Source organism: Myotis myotis, unplaced genomic scaffold (assembly GCF_014108235.1).
Source record: "Myotis myotis isolate mMyoMyo1 unplaced genomic scaffold, mMyoMyo1.p scaffold_m19_p_5, whole genome shotgun sequence".
Classification (NCBI taxonomy): domain Eukaryota; kingdom Metazoa; phylum Chordata; class Mammalia; order Chiroptera; family Vespertilionidae; genus Myotis; species Myotis myotis.
In genome coordinates this window covers 103,545,970-103,568,119 of record NW_023416357.1, presented here as the reverse complement: position 1 = coordinate 103,568,119, position 22,150 = coordinate 103,545,970, and the positions used below count along the sequence as shown (strand labels likewise).

At 45.1% G+C, this 22,150-nt stretch overlaps 1 protein-coding gene across 1 annotated transcript; it reads right to left on the bottom strand.

Moving 5' to 3' along the window:
- Positions 1-30: 30 nt before the first annotated feature.
- Positions 31-14,758, bottom strand: KCTD13 (potassium channel tetramerization domain containing 13). The gene is made up of 6 exons (XM_036308149.1): positions 14,509-14,758; positions 13,004-13,173; positions 3,756-3,845; positions 3,616-3,668; positions 2,757-2,952; positions 31-826 (listed from the first exon to the last, which is right to left on the bottom strand). Exons 1-6 carry the CDS (start codon positions 14,756-14,758, stop codon positions 590-592), a joined length of 996 nt encoding a protein of 331 aa, XP_036164042.1. The 3' UTR covers positions 31-589.
- Positions 14,759-22,150: the final 7,392 nt, after the last annotated feature.

The window sequence follows — 22,150 nt, the reverse complement described above, 5'->3', positions numbered from 1 at the left end:
TCACCCTGGCCATCATCCTGGGAGTTAGCACCAGATCCTCAATTCAACTTTATTTCAATAATTTAATAGAAAATTAAAATAATAAATAATATGAAACAGATTGAGAAGACAGCTGAGTTGGTGCAGGCCCAGGCCAGCCTAATACAAACTTAAAGAGGTAGGGAGAATGGAAAGGGAAAGAGGGGGCAAACTACCCTGCACAATGGTTGGGAGGCAGCTCAGAATGTGGAGGGTGTTATTAAGGGCTGGCTTGACACTTTGGCATGTACAATGCACTAAAAAAAGAGAACTCTAAATCATTTTAAACCAGCTGGTAAGGGAAAATAGCAGGGCCAGAGTGGTAATGAGGGAATGAATGTAGGCCTTCTGAAGGGCTCTGACTGAGGGAAGGGGCTGGAATGTACCATGTCATTAGCAATAAAGTGAGAATGAATGGAAAAGGGCCAAAGTGAAAGTACCATGCAAAAAAAGGACACAAGGGAGACCCACGACTTGGCCAGCAAAGCCGGGGCAAAGGTATGGGAAGGGGAGGAAAAGAAAGAGGGACTGGGTCCCAGTGGCAGAAGAAAAACAGGGAGAAAGGTCAAGATCAGTCCTTGAAGACAATCTGTTGGCCATGAGGACGCTCGTCATGGGTGATGTGGCGCCGGACATGGATCCTGCGGACACGATGCTCTCGGTTCTCCTCATCCTCCCCTCGGGCCATCCCACCACCTCCAGCTACACCCCCTGTGGCCTCCAGGAGGGCTGGGTCTGGGCCCCGGGGAGTCTCGTAGATCAGGATGTTCAGGGTCTCCTCAAAGATCCGGGCCTCTGGGAATTCCACCTGCAAAAGGCCAGCAACCCCCAGCTCCCATCCTCTGGTCCAGCCACACAGCAACCCCTCTCCCCCAGCTGCTCCTGCACTGGCACACCTCCTAGTCTTTGCAATCACAGGTTCTTTGGCCTGGACTGTCCTCTCTGCAACTTCTTAACTCAGCAAAGTCACACTTATACTTCAAGGTCCAGCTCTGAAGTCAGGCAGTTATTTATTTTCTCTCCTTTGCTACTAAGTCTTTTGGTATATTCTTTCCTTAGACAAATCTTACTGAATAAGTGCACTGTACCAGGTGTTGTTCTAGACATTGGGAACATAGCAATGAACAAAACAAAGTTCCTATCCACAGGAAGTTTACATTCTAGGGGGAGGACACAGACATACATTTAATAAAATATAAACTGTCAGATGATCACAAATGTAATGGGGGGGGAACTATAGGAGGAAAGGGGGTGGGGATAATCATGGCCAGGAATGTTCTCAGAGGGTATTCAGAGAAGGCCTCACTGAGAAGATGACACCTGACCAATGGACAAAGGAGAAGAGGGAGAGAGCCAGGTGGGCAACTAGAGGAAGAGCAGTCTGGGAAGAGGCAACAGTAAGTGTAAAAGCTCTGGCACAGGAGTGGGTTTGGTGGATGATTTGAACATCAGCAGCAAGGCCAATGCACCGGCACAGGGTGATGAAGTAGAAAGGGACGAAACAAAGAGGTGACTGGGGTTCCCCTTGTGTGTCTTGGAGGAATATAACTAACATAACTCTTAACAAACTACCTTCTAATTATTGGTTTATCTTGTTTTCCCAATAACAGAGGAAGCTTCTTAGAGCTGGGCCATTCATTCACGCATCAATACGTGTTTCCTAGCTTCCACTATGAGAGACTCTTCTATGAGCCCCACTAGTGCTAGAGAAGTTGGAAGAAAAAAAAGATACAGCCCTACTCTCAAGGAGCTAACACCTTACTACTGACACCCCTCAGCATCCCCAGCTTTATTTAGCTAAGGAAGAAGAATGACCAACTTTGTCTGCGACTGTCAGTGTGAACGTTCATGAGTGAAGGTGTCTCAAATAAAGTGATGCTTAACTTGGGTCTTAGAGATTAAGTACAAGTTCATCAGGCAGACAGGGATGAGGAAAAATAATCCCAAGAAAAAGGAATAATGTAACCCTGGCCGGTAGCTCAGTGGTTAGAGCGCCAGCTGAGCCCTGAAAGGGTAGTGGGTTCAATTCCTGGTCAAGGGCATGTATCTGGGTTGCAGGTTTGATCCCCAGCCCCGGTTGGGGCACGTGCAGGAGGAAACCAATCAATGTCTCTCTCTCACGTTGATGTTTCTTCCCCTCCCCCTTTCCACTCTGTCTAAAAGTCAATGGAAAAAATATCCTAGGGTGAGGATTAACAACAACAAAAAGGAATAATGTGCACAAAGTTGGGGAGGTGTGAAATAGCATTTGATACATAGAGACTTTCAAGATCCCGCCGAAACCGGTTTGGCTCAGTGGATAGAGCGTCGGCCTGCGGACTGAAAGGTCCCAGGTTTGATTCCGGTCAAGGGCATGTACCAGGGTTGCGGGCACATCCCCAGTAGGAGATGTGCAGGAGGCAGCTGGTCGATGTTTCTCTCTCATCGATGTTTCTAACTCTCTATCTCTCTCCTTTCCTCTCTGTAAAAAATCAATAAAATATATTTAAAAAAAAAAAAAAAAGATTCTGGTATCTGAGGCACATCCCTCATGAAGGTCAGAAGAGACCAGGCTGATAAGACTGTCAGAGGCAAGATGGTATGACATCATGATTTACACAGTTAAGACCCCGGAACTTGGATCCTGACTCTCAGTGATAGATTTCCCCCTGCCTGATCTGCTCAGCTGCCTTTGTCCAGGGTCCTGGTCCTGCCAACCACCATAGCCCTCCCTGACCAGGCCCTGAACCCCTTCTGACCTTGGTCTGCTTCTTCTCCGTGGCATAGACAATGGAGGTGCAGCACACCTCGGCGATTTTGCGGCCCTGCCCGTAGAAAGACCAGCAGCAGATCTCGTCCCCCAGTACATCCTTGAGGAAGAGCAGCCGCCCATGGAAGCGCAGGGCCAGTTTGTCAAACAGCTCGATGTTCTTAAGTAGGTTGTCATCTGAAGTGCTGAAGACCAGGGGCCAGGAGGCCTCAGCACAAGTGGCTTCCCACCCTCTGTTCCCCCCAGCATAGGGCCCAGACACCCAGCACTCTGGTCCTGCCCAGGGGTTTGGTGCCCAGCAGGGACCTTCCTCCACCCCTGGGGCCAGGCCACACAGACCTCTGCAAGGAAACAGCATTTGCTGAGCAAATCCCAGCACAGTAGAGTGGCTACCTGTGCAGTCTCTGGAGTCAGGCTGCACCACCTGGCATCCTAGCTCCACCACTTTTTAACTGGGTGAAACTAGGCAAATTACTTCACCTCTCAGTGCCTCAATTTCCTTAGCTGCAAACGAGATCACAACAATACCTCCTTCAAACAACTGTGAGGATTATGTATTAATATATGTAAAGCACTTAGAATAATGCCTGTTACAACATAAGCACTTAGTAAATGCTAGTCATTATCATCAAATCCTCACCAAAACCCGTTTGCTGATAAAACTAAAGCTCAGAAGTGAAAATGACCTGTCCAAGGTACCCAGTGAGCAAGTGGCAGAGCTGGAATTCCCATTCAGCAGGCACTCCTTTCATCCCTCCCTGTGGCCATAGCCCTCCCCTTGGGCCAGGAGCAGGGCTGTCTTGAGCCCAGGGTTCACCCAGGGCGCCTCCCTAGCCCCTGGCAGTCACCTGGTGTAGGAGTACTTGTTGTTACTGCGGTTGTGCAGGAGCTTCACCACGGGCTGTTGGGGGAGAGAGGATGGAGAAGGGTGGGGCTCAGGCTGCAGGGAGAGGCCCCCAACCTCCACCCTAAGGACTCAGGGCCTCACCTTGGAGGTGCTGGCCAGGAGCTGCTGCTCCTCCTGGGGAGATGTCACCATGGGGACGAGGCACAGCTGGGACAGGGTCTCCCTTTTTTGCTGGAGAAGAAGCGGAAGGTGGTTAACAGCACAACGAAAGGTCACTCACCCACTTAAAAGTCTTCAAAAGCTGCTTGCCACCTTTGGGGGAAAATCCAGACTCCTTAGTTGTCCACAAGAGCCTGCAGCATCTGGCATCTCTGATCTTGTCCCTACCTCTCTCCCCGGCTTGCTGGGCGTCAATCCCACATCCGGTTTGTGCCCACCTAACCCTTTGCTGTTCCCACTACCAGAAATGTGCTGGGCTGCATATCTGGCACTTCGGCCAAACGGGTCATGCTGTGCTGTCTGTTCCTAAAACATACAGATAGGAAGGTACTGACATCAGGCCAGGCCTTGAGATATGGTCTCATGGCCTCTTCCCAGCACGCAGGCCGTCTTTCTCAGGAGGCCCGGAAGTCTCATTCCAAATTTGGGAGACAAAAGACTGGGAAAAGTATAAATAAAGAGAGTGTCCTCTATATTGGGGGGGGCCCAGAATTTGAAAGACACCTTTTCTCTGGGCCTCCACAAAATTTAATAATAAAATGTAACTCCTGTAGTCGGCACTGCAGTTCAGCCTTTGCTTCGGCGGAGTGCTGGGACTGTGGTCAGCTGGCCAGCTTAATAAAGGCTCTTAAATTTAAATTCTGAGTCGGTGGTCTATCTTGCTGAGCCAACCCATAACAGAGACACTTTGCACTAAGTTTCTGGCTCCTCCACATCATTCAGATCGCAACTCAAGCAGTGCCCCTCAGGGTGCTGGTCCTCCTCCCTAAGCTCCCTGGCTACAGCAGCCTCCTCTACTTCCTCTTCACAGTATCAGTTCACATTCTTCACAGCACTCAGTTCCTCACATTTTCTCAGTTTTTAGTCTATTTGCTAAGGTCTGTCTCTTCCCATGTAGGTGGTAAGTGCATAGTGTACAATAGATGCTCAGTAATACATCTATTACTCCTGTATAACAAATTAATGAGTCTGGCTGGGTGAGAGGCTGAAGGAAGAATCAGAACCAGACACACAGGCTTCTTTCCTTTTCTGTCTTCTAGAATCGTCATGCCAAAGCTCCTCTCACCTCTCCCGACCTATAAACTAGATGTGCAATTCTAACACAAATTCAAAAAAAAAATTTTTTTGAGACACCCATAAAGCTTTTTCTAAAATTAATATGGAGTAAAAGTCTAGCCCTAACCGGTTTGGCTCAGTGGATAGAGCGTCAGCCTGCGGACTCAAGGGTCCCAGGTTTGAATCTGGTCAAGGGCATGTACCTTGGTTGCAGGCACATCCCCAGTAGGGGGTGTGCAGGAGGCAGCTGATCGATGTTTCTCTCTCATCAATGTTTCTAACTCTCCCTCTCCCTTCCTCTCTGTAAAAAATCAATAAAATATATATATATCAAAAAATAACTGTTTTAAAAAAAAGTCTACTATTATTTAGGTCAATTTAAAAAAGAGCCAGATATTAAAATATCCCACAAAGCCATAATAATGAAAACAGTGTTGTTTTGGTGCAGAAACAAACAATGGTGCACAGTAGAGAGACTGGAAACAGACGAATGTATATATGAGAACTGATATTTACAAAGACAGCACCACAAATCAATGGGGAAGCCCTAACCGGTTTGGCTCCGTGGATAGAGCGTCGGCCTGCGAACTGAAAGGTCCCAGGTTTGATTCTGGTTAAGGGCACATGCCCGGGTTGTGGGCTTGATCCCCAGTCAGGGACTTGCAGGAGGCAGCCGATCCATGATTCTCTCTCATCATGGATGTTTCTATGTCTCTTTCCCTCTTCCTTCCTCTCTGAAATCAATAAAAATATATCTTTAAAAAATCAATGGGGAAAGTATGGAGTGTGTATTGATTATTGCTGTGTAGCAAACTGTTCCAAAACTTAACAGTTTAAATCAACAATCAACATTTCTCAATTTCTGTGGTTCAGGAATTCAGTTCAGCTGGGTGGTCCTGGCATGGGTCTCTCATGAGGTTGCAGTCAAGTCAGCTGGGGCTGCAGTAATCTGAAGGCATGGCGGAGTCTGAAGGATCTGTTTCTGAGAAAGCTTGTTCATATGGCTGTCAAGTTCATGCTGGTTATTGGCTGGAAATATCTGATCCCTGTCCCTTGGACTTCTCCAGAGTTGCTCGAGTGCCCTTATAACATGGCAGATGGCTTCTCCAAAGCAAGTAATTCCAGAGGGAGCAAGGTGGAGGCCTAAATGTTTTTTATGACCTAGTTTTGTCAGACCTACTCAGTGTGGAAGGAAACTACACAAGAGAATGAATTCTGAAAATAAGGTCATTGGGGACTGCCATAGAGGCCGGCTCCCATTGATTCAAATCCCTCCCATATGCAAAACACATCTACGGCTTCCAATGATCCCCCAAAGTCTCATCTCATTACAGCATCAGCTTGAAGTACAGAATCTTGTCATCTAAATCAGGTCCAGGTGGGGATGAGGCGCCTTGGATGAGTTCCTTAACTATAGCTCCTGAAGTACATTTGCTCTTGATCTGAAGGCCTGTGAAGTTGTCTCTCCCAAACACCCAATACACAAGGTGGGACCGACATACTAGTGAGGATACAAACTAGGGAGCTCTTGTTCAAAAGGGCGGGACAGGGGACAGGAGGCACCCAGAAGGCACTGCTTCATGAAAATTCTTAATCCAGCTGGACAAATGTTGGGAGCTCTCTGATGCTTACTCTTACCCCAAAATGATTCTCTGTGGCTTTGGTTCTGCCCCAAGTCAGCCTTCCTTTTCCATGAAAGACAGTCCATGCTTGCAGCTCCAGTTTCCTTAGTCGGTTCCTGCCTGCAGAATTTTGGGGTTCTAAAGGCCTGTTCTCCTCTTGCACTAGCGCTGTGCCTTTTAGTGTTTTTTCCAAAAGAATTTTCTTAAAAATTTATTGGATATCTTATGTCTTGGGGTTCACTTCACTAGGCAAAAGCCACATACACAAATCTCTGTGAAATAAGCTCTTCTCTACTTTGGGCTTGTGCCGAGACTGCCGAGGGGCACCTTTAAGTTTCTTAGATGCACTATTATTTGATTGAATGATTCTCTGAGATATCTTCTTGGATATTTTTGAGATTTTAAAATTGCATCCACAGCTTCCTCTTTAGACCAAGTTTTACTGAAAATACCCTGTATTTGCTCTAGGCCTACAAGCCATTTTTAAATAAATAAATAAATAAATATTGATTTCAGAAAGGAAGGGAGAGGGAGAGACAGAAACATCATTGATCAGCTGCCTTCTGCATGCCCCCTCCTGGGGATTGAGCCCACAACCCTGGCATGTGCCCTTGACTGGAATCAAACCTGAGACCCTTCAGTCCACAGGCCGACGCTCTATCCACTGAGCCAAACCGGCTAGGGCAAGCCATTCGTTAATTTCAACATCATTTGTTATCTGGAAAAGCTGGGAATTTTCAAACTCTAATTCCTGGCTCCATTTTGTTCAACTGTTTTTCTTTTAGCTTACCCTCTCCTCTTTTATTTTACTGTAAGCAACAAGAAACATTGTGGCAACTTCAACAGTCTGGAAGTCTCTTTAGCTAGGTCACCCAGTTCACCAGGAGACAGTGTTGCTAAACTTCTGCCACTACGGAACAAGGATCGCCTTTGCACCAGTTTCCAATAACATTTTCCTCACTGCAGCCTCCTTAAAGGTCATCAGGCTCCTATAAACGAACTCTTTAAAACTATTTAGGCTTTTATTAACTCTTCAAAGTCATTCCAGCTTCTGCCCACTTCCCAGGTCTAAAGCCATGCCCACATTTAAAGTTTTTGTTATGGCCGAATCCCACTCCAGATATCAAAATGTTATCTATTGCTGGGCAACAAATTACTACAAACTTATTGGCTTAAAACAAATAAACATTTATTATCTCACAGTTTCTGGAGGTTGGGAACTGAGATTGGCTTAGCTAGGTGGTCCTGGACCATGGTCTTTTATGAAGCTGGAGTCCAGATGTTGGCCAGGGCTGTAGTGATCTGAAGACCTGAATAGGCCTCCAGGATCCGCTTCTGAGATAGTTCACCCATATGAGTGGGAGTTTGTGCTGACTGCTGGCAGGAGGCTTCAGTTCCTCACCAAGCCAGGGCTGCTTGAGGATCCTCACATGGCAGCTGGCTTCCCTCAGAATGAGTGATCCGAGAGAAGGGCAGAAACAGCAATGACCTAGCTTTAAGTCACACACTATCATTTCTGCAATATCCTATTGGTTACAGAGGTCAGCCCTATTCAGTGTGGGGGGGATTAAACATGAGCCAGAATAAGCAGGAGGCAAGAATTTTGGACAATTCTGGTGGCCATTTTTGTTTAATTTTTTTTTATTGATTTCAGAAAGGAAGGGAGAGGGAGAGAGTGATAGAAATATCAATAATGAGAGAGAATCATTAATCAGCTGCCTCCTGCATGCCCCCTACTGGTGATCAAGCCCACAACCCAGTCATGTGCCCTGACAGGGAATTGAACCGTGACCTCCTGGTTCATAAGTCCATGCTCAACCACTGAGCCAAGCCAGCTGAGCTTGGTGGTCATTTTGGACACTGGCTAGCACAGATTGTTTAATAAATGGCATTGGGAAAACTAGTTCACTGTAAGGAGGACAAAAAAAGAGTTAAATCCCTTTGTAATTCATATTTACAACAGATTTAAACAACATTTAGATTAAAAGATCCATATATAAAAGATAAAAATATAAAGTTATTTCAAAAATGCAGAATGGAAACAACTTCTTAAACAAGATCCCAAAGGATACACCTTTAGGGGGAAAAAAAGGGAATTTGACTAAATTAAATTCAGAATTTCTCTAGTTGACAATGGAAACCTTACAAATAACCACACTTAATAATGTTGATGGTATGATGGAATTATAATTATTCTACAATCCCAATGAAATTATTGACTCAGGTAAGGGTCATCAATTGGTGTGTGGTTGATAGGTAATTGCCATTCATTAGTGCCAAAATAACATCATACAGATTACTTTTTAGTTGGCAACAAGGGAATGTAACTACAATGGAAGGATCACACCAACATCACCTGAATCAAGGGGCCAATTCTGAGCATCACTAATGACGAGCCACATTAGCAATATTATGGATCTTTCAATACAAACAATGTAAAAAATGTAAAATTACCTAAAATGTATTCTAACCAAAATGTTTAATATCAAGCCTTTATATCCATCATGTAGTTTATAGAAAACTCAGAATGGGTTGGGTTACAAACCAAATAATACCACAAGTAAACAACTAGGTAAATTTGGAAATTGGGTCATTATGCAACTGGTGGTCTCTTTAACAAGTCAGCATCATGTGAAAAAAGGGACTGAGTTGGGAGAACCTTGAAGAACATAATAACCAGACACGGTGCAAGGATCTAGACTGGGTCCTTGTTTAGATGAACCAGCTATAAAAGACATTTCTAGAATGTGTGTGTGCCCTGGATATTCGATAAGATAAAATTTTATTGACATGGAAAGATGGCAATTATTAACAAACAAAGCAGATTACAAACAGCACATACAGTGTGACTGTATTTTCACACACACACACACACACACACCTGGAAGGACATTTGATATTTTCGTATTTTTAATTATCTGTGTTTTCTAAATTTCTATAACATACACATACTGCTTTAAAAATAATAAATGGTTATTTACAATAAAAAATCAAGTATTTCCATTCAACAATAGCTGCTATAGGCAAGTGACATTCTAGGAGAAAATACTGGTAACATCTAAAACTGACTAGAAATTATTATCAGAAACAAACTTCTTCAGCTGGGGTTCTTCTCATGAATTTGAAAACCTAGCAAATAATCTGAGTAACTATTTTCTGAACTTTCCCAAGGAGGGTAGGTAAGTAGTACCAGTCTTAGGAGATACATAGAAGAAAGGTAAATTTATTATGCATAATACATGCCTTAGGGAAATAGGCCTTAATTCTCCCTAGGAACTAAGCTAAATTATGCAAGGATCTCCTGTAAAGCAACAAGAAAAATATATATTTTTAAATGTTTTCAAATGTTTTTATTGATTTTTAGAGAGGGAGTGTTATAGAGAGATAGAAACATCATCGATCAGCTGCCTCCTGCATGCCCCCTACTGGGAATTGAGCCACAATGGGGGCATGTGCCCTGACCAGGAATTGAACTGTGACCTCTTGGTTCATGTGATGCTCAACCACTAAGCCACATGGCCGGCCAAGAAAAAGATTTTTTAAAAATGCAGTAGAAAATTTAGTAAAGAATATGAATAGGCAGCTCAGTTGGTTGAGCACTGTCCCATACACCAAAAGGTCAAGGGTTTGATTCCCAGTCAGGCACATACCTAGGTTGCAGGTTCCATCCCACTTGGGGCAGGCTGGGGCTAGTATCGGAAGCAACTGATTGATATTTCTCTCTCCCTTCTTTGCTCTAAAAATCAATAAACACATGGAAAAATAACAAGAGTATGAACAGAAGGGGAAACCAAAAAAGCTAGTATATAAAAAGATCTCATTAGTAATGAGAGGAATGCAAATTAAAATGAGATCACTCTATATGAATCAGATTGGCAAATTAGAACACTGGATCATGCTATGTGCTGTCAAGGATATGCAGAAACAAGATCCCTTACGCACTGCTGGACAAGAGTATAAAGTGCTACAGCCATTCGGGAGAGTAATCTGATGATATTGATGAAATCTGTTTGTATGTGTCCCATGACCCAGCAATTCCACCCCAGCTACAATCATGAGAAACGCTGGCCCAGGCCCCACAAGGGCACATGTATGAAGATGTTCACGGTGGCACCATTTGTGGGGGCAGAAAGTGGGGAGTCCCTCTAGGTCTCTAACCTCGGGGAAATGCATAAATAAAATATGGTGAGTGCATACCATAGATTCCTGTGCAATAGTTAGAAGCAAAGAACTAAATGTACATGGAGCAGCATGACTAAAACTTGAAAAAAGTACTGAATTAAGAAACAAAACACACGATCCATAACTCAATGCCATTTGTAGAAACGTATATGCATACAAAACAATGCTTTAGCTTTTCAAGGGAACAAACATAATTCAAGCATATGGAGGAGTACCTATGGGGGAAAGGGAAGTGGGAAGGGGTTTGGAAATAAAGGGAAAAAAATAAAAAGAGAAAAGATTTGCATAGACCAATGATGATTAAGTGCCACGCACTGAGGAGCATTCTGTTCAGAAGTCTTAAAAACAAAAACAAAAATCTCCAAACAAACAAGCAAACACTAGCCAAGTGGGGTGGGATGGGAACGGTCTCAGGGAAACCTGGAAGGGAGGTAGCTGGAGCAGAGAAAAAGCACTGTCCTTGGAAGCCAGATAACCTGGGGTAGAATGTGAGCTTTGCTGCTGACTGGCTCTTTGCCCTTGGATGCATCCCCAACATCGTCTTTAAAAAAAAAAAAAGTCAAACAGGGGTACAAGATGAACATACAAGCAGCAGAATCCCTCCTGACACACAGGAGTGATTATGTGGGGGTGGATAACATTAGATCAACATTAGCTTCAGGAGTGGGTGTGAGATGACATTAGACAAATGTAACACTATAGCTCAGAAATGCGCTTCCCAGATCATCCCATTCCAACTGCAAGTGGTTACTCATTAATGCAGCGGTTCTCAACCTGTGGGTTGCGACCCCTCTGGCAGTGGAACGACCCTTTCACAGGGGTCGCCTAAGACCATCCTGCATATCAGATATTTACATTACGATTCATAACAGTAGCAACATCACAGTTATGAAGTAGGAACGAAAATAATTTTATGGTTGGGTCACAACATGAGGAACTGTATTTAAAGGGCCAGAAGGTTGAGAACCACTGCATTAATGGGTCATGAAATAACTTTAATGGGTCTCAAAGAGCATTAAAGGAAAGAAAATAATATTTCAGAATGCATTTCCCTGAAAGTATCATTTTATAAAACTCTTATTTCAGTTATGAATATGAAATGCATTTTCTCTATGGGATGCAGTCACAAAGTTTGAAAAATATGGATACAGCCCAAAGAAATCCTATACTTTTGGATTCCAAGAATAAGTATTCCCCAAGGTAACAGACACTTGTTCATAGCTGCCACTTTTTAATATACAAAGGACATCAAAAAAGAAACCCTCGCCGAAACCGGTTTGGCTCAGTGGATAGAGCGTCGGCCTGCGGACTGAAAGGTCCCAGTTTCGATTCCGGTCAAGGGCATGTACCTGGGTTGCGGGCATATCCCTAGTAGGAGATGTGCAGGAGGCGGCTGATCGATCTTTCTCTCTCATCGATGTTTCTAACTCTCTATCTCTCTCCCTTCCTCTCTGTAAAAAATCAATAAAATATATTAAAAAAAAAAAAAAAAAAAGAAACCCTCGTAGTCTCCATTAATATTGTATCATAAGAGAAAGGATGTTTAACATTGTAAAAATAGGACAGAATAAAGGCTTTATGTAAAACTCACTACATTGTACTTATTTTTCTCACTTCCCTATCTTTTGGAACATGAGGACAGAATGCCAAGGTAGAAATTGTCTCACTCAAGGCCAGCCAGTCAGCTATAGTAGAGGTGACTCTTAACCCCTATGCCCTGGCTGTGCTTTCCAGTATCTTCTCCTCAGAACCCTGAGACCCACAGAAATGAAGCACAGCAGGCAGGGCTCTGGAACCCCCAAACCTTCTATCAAAAAAATTTTAAGCCCCTGGCCGTGGGCGAGGTGTTGCCTGCCAGGATAGAATCAGATCATGGAGGTTATTACATTCCGTTTAAGATTAAATTTTTTTTACTAGTGGCACAAGAGAGTTATTTATGATTTGATTTCTGGGTAAAGGGGAGAATAGATCGGGACTATTTTTGAGGATAATTCATCAGGTGGTAGTGTAACAGCTGGTTTGGCTGGGTAGAAACAGCAAGCAGAGAGAGCAATCATTTAACCATTGCAATAGTCTTGCATGAGATGTTGAGAGGGGCCCTGCGTAAAACAGCAGGGATGCAGAAGACAGCACCCCCAAATTTTCTGGGGTCATGGCTACTCAAAGCCAGGCCAGGGGCAGCCTCTCACAGTAGTATCCCATTATTTCCTCTCATTGTTTCTAATGCCCTTATATCTAACTACGTGAGCGGCTCTCCCAGGATCATGGGCATAGGAGTGGAACTCAGGAGGTGGGGGGAAGGACCCTCACCTGTAGTGCCAGCTGGCAGTCCTCAATCAGGCCCTGGACCAGGTAGTAGCGTGCTTCCCCTAGTAGCTCCCCCAGTTCTCTGGTACTTTCAGGCAGTGGCACAGACCCATCCCGAAGGTAGTTGAGGATTGTACCAAAGTGGCGGCCGCTCCGGTCAATCAGCACCCAGCCTGGTGGGATACAGAGAAGAGAAGGGATGGCTTTTCTGGGGGCTCTGGAGCTACTAAACTTTTATGAAAAAAGGATTCCAAAGCTACAAGTCTGAATTTTTCTCAAACCTCTGTGTTATCCACGAAAATACCATTAAAACATGTCCAGTGTTTCCATGTCCCCCCAATAATATATGTATGAATATATATGTATATATATGTGGTTGATTTCAGAGAAGAAGGGAGAGGGAGAGCTAGATAGAAACATCAATGATGAGAGAGAATCATTGATCGGCTGCCTCCTACACGCCGAGGACTGGGGATCGAACCCGCAATCCAGGTATGTGCCCTGACCAGGAATGGAACCCACAATCTTTTGTGGGAGAGGACGGCACTCCAGCCAACAGAGCCACCCGGCCAGGGCACATGCCTCTTTTTATTGGTCTGTTTGTTTACTGTTCTCCCCTGTCCCCAGAAAGAAGTAAACTCAGTAAGGCTCATCTCCTCAGATCCATTTACCCAAACAAAGTATCTACAGTGTGAACTGGCGCTTTACAAACACTTACTGAACGAGTAATTTCTTCCCCTTTAGACAGTTGAAGACTGAGCTCCACCCCCCAAATGTTTATTTTCCTGCTCTCACAATCTTTGTTAACCCCCTATCCCCACCCCCGCCCGAATCGCCCCTCCAAAACTGTAGGATTCCACTTGGGCCTCTGAGACCCAAACCTGAACGCAACACTCCAAGAAGGTAGGGTTCACCTGCCAGAGAGAACCCGCCACCCTCCGCTCTGGTGTCCCTGGCAAACCACACGCAGCCTCTCCTTCCACAGCCTGCACTTGCAGATGGCGTCCTAGAGTGCATTAGGGGCAACACAGAGACACAGACAGATCTCCCAACTCCGCGGGCTGGCTGTCAGCAGCGCTAAGGCAGAGAGGGGAGCGAACGGCTGGGCAGCCGGGGAAAACTGACCAAGGTTGCCGGACGGATGCTGCTGGCAGCAGGGCTGGCTCCCAAGGTGTCTGAGCTGGGGCGGTGAGGGTGGGAGAACTGGGAGAACTGGGAGTGGCAATGGAAACGCTGAAGTGACATGTTGAACCCCTTCCCACGGGGCCTGGCAGAGCTGCAGACGGGGTGGTTTCTAAGTGCAGGCTGTTGCTGGGGGTAAAGGCTGGGGGAGGAGGAAGGTTATGAACGAAAAGGGGGAGACAGATGGGATGTGGGGATGGAAAGACGTGAGTGAGCTGCTGGCGGGCAGTGAGCGGAGGGAAGGGACACGAAGGCCCTGGGCGACGAGACGAGGAGTGCGGGTCTCCCCGGAGGGTGGAGGGCAGCGCGAGCGGGGCGTGCGGTACCTCCGGCGTCGGTGAGTACCTCGGCGCGGCCGCTGAACATGGCCTTGAGCTTGGTGTCCTGCCCCGTGAGGGTGCGCAGCGTGGTGTAGTGCAGCGAGCCCCCCACGTTTAGCTTCACGTACTTGCTGTTCGGCGTCTGCGGCTGGAGCCCGGCGGCGGCGGCGGCGGCGCCAGGCTCGAGCCCCCAGGGCGTAGGGACTTCCAGGGACAGGGCCCCGGCCGCCGCCGGGCCCGAGGCCTCGGCCGACATGCCAGGTGGCGGCGGCCTGGGGCTCTCTCCGCGCCCTCCGGCCGCCCCCCAGGACCCCGGGTCCGACCCCTCCCGCCGGACAGCCCGGCCCGCACGCCCGCCCGCCGCCGCTCCTCGGAGACGCTGGCCCACAGCCCCGCGCGCCGGCACCTCCGGCAGCTGCGCAGGCGCGGCAACGTCGCGTCCCGACCTCGCGAGGCGGGGAGTGCGGAGCATGCGCAGTGGCCTCGGGCCGGGGCAGGGCCGCGGGCGGGGCGCGCCCCTCGTTACTATCCGGGACCAGGGCCCGGTGGCGCCTGGCCGCCTGCCGGGTGTGGAGAGCGACGTCCCGGTGCCTTGGTCGGGCGGGCGCTCTCAGAGCGACCCCCGAGCATGAAGGGGAAACTGAGGCCCCGGGGAGCAGGGTTCTGGGCAAGGTGTCCCGCCCGCCAGCCCCTCGCACTGGACAGAGCAGAGCTGCGAACAGACACCAAGGGGAGCGCGTGGAGAATGCTGTGAAAGTCCAGCTGAGTCCATTTAAAGATCAAATTGGCTTTATTCCACCACTCATGAGTCAGATGGCATCCCATCTAGCAAATAGAAAGGAGCTCCATAAACTACGGGAAAGAAAAGGTTTTTAAAGGCAGAAAGGGGGCAAAAGGGGGGACATTATTAGCAAAGAATATATTGCTTCAGGAAAGGTGGGCCTCCTAAGAGGGGTGTGTGCTTGGGGAGGCGGGGAGGGAGGGGGGTTATTATCTCGCTAGTGCTGACCAGCTCATCCATGTTGCCTGGTTAGAGATTGCATTCCTGGAAGATGTTGAGGTTGCAGTTGGGTTGGGTGTCAAGTCTTGGTTTGCTGATGTGGGGCTCAGCACAAGTGACTCCCCTTTTAGGCCTAATTGTTTAAACAGGGCTAAGGAAATGGCCTCCCAGGGGAGGTGGCAGTAGTGCTAGGGCATGCGGGGTGTGGGTAGGTAAGGTCATCACGGAGGGCCTCTCGGAGGAGGTGATACTGAGCTAACGCTGAGAATGGCCGGGGAGAGGTGTGAGGGCAGAGAGTTCCAGGCAGAGAAAAGGGCAATGCAAAGACCCGAAGGCAGGAACAGGCTTGGTGTATGTAAGGGGCTGAAAGGATGTCAGGGGTGGCTGGAGCAGCCGAGCAAAGGTCTTAGAATCCCAGCTAAATGTTGTGAGGTACCCGACCCTGAAAAAGAAATAAGATAGAAATCCATGGTTGACAAGAAAGTGTGGTGAGAAGTGTGATGTAACCATCCAGCTTAATGTGTCCCTGAGACCTGCTTTGCTTAATTCCTTCTGCCCAGAATTAGGACATTTTCTCTGGTTCCTGATCAATGACAACTGGTCTTTGGCCAAGTTCTGCAGATACAAGGTTGCGCAGCACCATCCTTATGGATCTTGTTCTAACTAAAACTGGGCCAAATACCTGCTCCCCTCACGATTCCTCATTTGTACCCTTATCCTTCTAACTGACACAATTTCACTTGAGACAATTTAGAATTGCAGTGCCATTTGGGGGAACTTTTCACAAGAATAAGATTGTTTATTCGAAAGGCACCTCAGAACAAAAGAGGAAGAAACCCTCATCAGGAGACTGTCTTGTTTGTCAAAAAGAGCGGTTACTTTGTTTAGCGTTGGCAGTGTTTCACTTCTGTACTTTGTATATTAGTAAATGCTAACTTTTTAATTGCATGGGTCTATTAAATTGTCAAACGCCTGAGTTGTTTTTAAAAGGAATGCCCCTCTTTGGGCGTGCATGTACTAGTATGTGTCAAGATCTGTTTTTCTACATTCATACTGTCTTTCCCACCTCGCCGAGGGATCATTGATTAGATTTTTAGAGTGGTAATTTCATGTTTCTCTAAAGTAGCTCCCTCTCAACTTTTTCTGTTGTCTATTTCTCTCTTTAGGAAAACTTTAAAGATGAACTATTAAAAACTATTCCATTGTATGTGTGTGCTCTAGGAATAACCAGTCCATTTAAACAGTTTAAAATGTCTTAAAGAATTGTTAAACTATATATGTTTTCTTTGTGGGCACTGAAAAGCGTGTTATGTAATGGGCTTCATTATTATAGTTACAAGATAAGAAAAGGCCTTAGTTCCAAGATAGAAGAAGAGTGTTTAGCATGACCCATGTCTTTAAATTTGCCGTGGAAAATCATGACAGCACGATATTTTGGTTTGTACAAGACCAAGGTTAATTTTTCAAATGATTTAAGCCTTTTTAACTTTTATATTGATTTTACTAGAGGCCCGGTGCACGACATTTGTGCACTGGGGGGTGGGGGGGGCGGGTTACTTCAGCCCGGCCTACGCCCTCTGGTAGCAGTCCGGAATGACGTAGGCCGGCTCCCTGCCTAAGCCAGCAGTAGGACATCCTTAGCGCTACTGCTACCTCCGAGGCAAAAGATTGCCAGCCTGAGTGGCGCTCCCCCTGTGGGAGCGCACTGACCACCAGGGGGCAGTTCCTGCGTTGAGTGCCTGCCCCCTGGTGGTCAGTGCGCCTCATAGCGACAAGTCATTCCAACGCTCAGTCAGTTTACATATTACCCTTTTATTATATAGGATAAATCAAGTTCTCATAGATTTCATTTTTTAAATACATTTTTATTTTCTTTTTTTTCCTGCAGTACATTACATCCCCAGGGTGGGCTACCATTCCCAGAATTTATTTATAATTGGAAGTTTACATATAACTGGAAGTTTGTACCTTTTGACTACCTTCACCCATTTCCCCCACAATCCATCCCTGCCTCTGGCAGTCACCAATCTATTCTCTGTTTCTGAGTTCAGTTTTTTTAGAAGTGATGTCACAGAGTATTTTTCTTTGTTTGACTTATTTCACTTAGCATAATGCCCACAAGGTCCATCCGTGTTATCTCAAATGGCTGGATTTCATATATATTACATTTTCTGTATTCATCTGTTGATGGGCATTTAGTTTATTTCCATGTCTTGCTAATGTAAGTAATGTCTCAATGAACATGGGGGTGTGGATATCTCTTTGAGATAGTGATTTTGTTTCCCTCAAATAGGAATTTTGAAGAAGTGGAATTGCTAGATCATATGGTAATTCTATTTTTACTCTTTAAGGAACCTCCATACTGTTTTGTAAGGTAGCTTCACCAATTTACATCCCCATGGACAGTGCACAAGGTCCCCTTTCTCCACATCCTTGCCAACACCTTCCTCTTGTCTCTTTGATAACAGCCATTCTAACAGGTGTGAGGTGACAGCTCATTGTGGAATGGTTTGTATTTACCTGATGATTAGTTACGTTGAGCATCTTTTAATGTACCAGCTGGCCATTTATATCTCTTTGGAAAAATGTCTAGTCAATTCCTCTGCCCACCTTTTAATTGGATTGTGTGTGTTTTTCTGCTCCTGAATTGTATGAGCTCTTTATACGTTTTGGATATTAACCCCTTATCAGATACATGATTTGCAAATATTTTCTCCTATTCTGCAAGTTGCCTTTTCATTTTGTTAACCTTTTTTTAAAAAAATATATTTTATTGATCCTTTACAGAGAGGAAGGGAGAGAGATAGATAGCCAGAAACATCAATGAGAGAGAAACATCGATCAGCTGCCTCCTGCACACCCCTTACTGGGGATGTGCCTGCAACCCAGGTACATGCCCTTGACCGGAATTGAACCTGGGACCCTTCAGTCCGCAGGCCGAGGCTCTATCCCAGCCGTGGGCAAACTACGGCCTGCGGGCCGGATCCGGCCCGTTTGAAATGAATAAAACTAAAAAAAAAGAAGACCGTACCCTTTTATGTAATGATGTTTACTTTGAATTTATATTAGTTCACACAAACACTCCATCCATGCTTTTGTTCCGGCCCTCCGGTCCAGTTTAAGAACCCATTGTGGCCCTCGAGTCAAAAAGTTTGCCCACCCCTGCATCCACTGAGCCAAACCGGTTTCGGCGCCTTTTCATTTTGTTGATGGTTTCCTTCGTTGTACAGAAGCTTTTTAGTTTGATGTAGTCCTGTTTGTTTATTTTTGCGTTGGTTGCTTTTGCTTTTGAGATCAAATCCAAAAATCATTGCCAAGAATGATGTCAAGGAGCTTACCCCCTATCTTTTCTTCTAAGAATTTTATGGTCTGAGGTCTTACATTCCACATATTAACCCATTTTGATTTGATGTTTGTGTATGGAGTAAGATAGGGGCCTATTTTTATTCTTTTGAAAGTGGCTGTAGTTTCCCAGCACCATTTATTGAAGAGACTATCTGTTCTGCATTGTATATTCTTGGCTCCTTTATTATAAATTAATTGATCATATATGCATGGATTTATTTCTGGGCTCTCTGTTCTGTTCCATTGATTTATGTGTCTGTTTTTAGGCCAATATCATACTGTTTTGATTACTGTAGCTTTACTTATTATTACTAGAGGCCCAGTGCATGACATTCGTGCACTGTGTGTGTGTGTGGGGGGGGGGTCTCTCAGCCTGGCCTGCACCCTCTTGCAGTCCACGACCCCCGAAGGGTCCTTAGCACTGCCATGGAGGCAGAAAAGGCTCCCACCACTGTGATCCCGGTTTCTGGCTGAGCAGTGCTTCCACAGGGGGAGCACACTGACCACCAAGGGGCAGCTTCTGCATTGAGCTTCTTCCCTCTGGTGGCCAGTGTGCATCATAGCGACCGGTTGTTCTGCTGTTTGGTCGATTTGCATATTAGCTTTTTATTATATAGGATTACTAGAGGCCAGGTGCACAAATTTGTGCATGGGTGGGGTCCCTTGGCCTGGCCGGCAATTGGGGCCAATGAGGGCCCTCTCGCCCAGTCCCATTTGGGGCCAATTAAGGCTGGCTGGCTGGGGGTAGGGACCGCGGGAGGTTGCCTGGCCGGGGTTGGGGGTGGGGGAGGGACCGTGGGAGGTTGGCTTGCTGTGGAAGGTTGGCTGTGGGAGCACACTGACCACCAGGAGGCAGCTCCTGCACTGAGCATCTTCCCCCTGGTGGTCAGTGTGCATCATAGCTACCGGCTGGTCATCTGGTCATAATGGTCACTTAGGCTTTTATATAGAGAGAAGATTATTGTTATTGTTAATCCTCACCCGAGGATATTTTTTTCCATTGATTTTTAGAGAGAGTAGAAGGAAGGGAGGGAGGGGGAGAAGAGAGAGAGAGAGAGAGATACATACATCGATGTGAGAGAGACACATTAATTGGTTGCCTCCCTCACAAACCCTGAGCAGGGCCAGGGATCAAGCCTGCAACCAAGATACATGTCCTTGACCAGAGTCGAACCCATGACTCCTCAGTTCTTGGGCCGACATTCTAACCACTGAGACAGACCAGCTAGGGCTGATTACTGGAAATGTGATGCTTTCAGCTTTGTTGTTCTTTCTCAAGATTGCTTTGGCTATTCAGTGTTTTTCTGTTTCTATACAAGTTTTAGGATTTTCCTATTTCTGTGAAAAATATATTTGGAATTTTGATAGAATTTCATTGAATCTGTAGATTGCTTTGGGTAGTATGGACATTTTAGCAATATTAGTTCTTCCAATCTATGAGCACAGACTATCTTTCCATTTATTTGTATTTTCTTCCATTACTTTTATCAATGTCTTATATTTTTCTTTTAAAAAATGTTTTTATTGATTTTGATTTTTTAGAGAGAGAAATGGAGAGAGAGGTAGAAACATTGATTGGCTGCCTCCTGCACACCCCCCTACTAGGGACTGAGACTGCAACACTGGCATGTGCCCTGACCTCTTGCTGCCTGGGACAGCGCTTACTCCACTGAGCCACACCTGCTGGGCAATGTCTATAGTTTTCAATGTACAGTTCTTTCTACCTCCTTGGTTAAGTTTATTCCTAGATATTTATTCTTTGGGATGCAATTGTAAATAATTGTTTTCATAATTTATCTTTCAGGGACTTATTATTAGTTTGTAGAAATGCAACTAATTTTTATATATTGAGTTTGTATTCTGCAACTTGACTGAATTCATCTATTAGTTCTAAACGGAAACAATTTTACTTCTTTCTCTCTGATGTGGGTGCCTGTATTTCTGTGTGTTGCCCAGTAACTCCGGCTAGGCTTTCCAGTACTACGTTGAATGAAAGTGGCAAGAGTGAACGTCCCTGTCTTGTTCCTGATCTTAGAGGAGAAGCTTTCAGCTTTTCGCCACTGGGTACGATGGTAGCTGTGGGCTTGTCATATGTGGCCTGTATTATGTTGAGGTACATTTCCTCTGTACCAAATTTGTTGAGATTTTTTATTATGAATGAATGTAGAATTTTGTCAAGTGCTTTTATGCATATATTGACATGATCATATGGTTTTTATCCTTCATTTTGTTAATGTGGCATGGCATATTGACTGATTTGCAAATGCTGAACTGTTCTCACATCTCTGGAATAAATCCCACTTGATCATAATCTCTGATGCTTTCAATATATTATTGAACTCGGTTTCCTGGTATCTTTTTGAGGACTTTTACATTTATGTTTACGGGTTCTTAGCCTGCAATTTTCTTTTCTTGAAATGTGCTTGTCTGATTTTGGTATCAGGGTAATGCTGGCCTTGTAAAATGAGTCTGGAAGTGTTCCCTCCTTTTCTATTTTTTAGAAGAGGTTAAGAAGGGCTGATATTAAATTAATTAATAAATAATTAAATAATTAATGTATTAATAATCTTTAAATGCCTATATAGTTTCTACATAAAAAACAAATACAAAATATTGGTCACTAACACATAACTTTTACCCTTATTTCTTAAAATGGCAATAGGTTAATAAGATACAAATGCCTTTGGGTTATATTATAAATATATTTATTTTGCCACCATAATTTGTTAAAGTGATATTAAATGAATGCTCATAGAAAAATGTTAGCTAAACAATTCTTTTTTTTTAAAATATATATTTTATTGATTTTTTACAGAGAGGAAGGGAGAGAGATAGAGAGTTAGAAACATCGATGGGAGAGAAACATCGATCAGCCGCCTCCTGCACATCTCCTACTGGGGATGTGCCTGCAACCCAAGTACATGCCCTTGACCGGAATCGAACCTGGGACCTTTCAGTCCACAGGCTGACGCTCTATCCACTGAGCCAAACCGGTTTCGGCACTAAACAATTCTTGATTTTCTGTCCTCTAGTTTTCTCTTGATTCTGGGAAAAAAGTTACTTTGGTTAAATATGATAATGAATATAAATGTTGGACTACACTAGGTATAATAATTTACAGAGGTACAGTACAAAATAAGAATATGTATACAAAATCATGGTTCTAATTTCTATGTATTTGTTAAGAGAGTTATTTATTTTTTGGGGGGGGAGTTATTCCTCACTGGAGGATATTTTCCCCATTGATTTTAGAGAGTGAAAGAGAGGGAGAGGGGGACAGAGGAGAGACAGAAACACCGATGT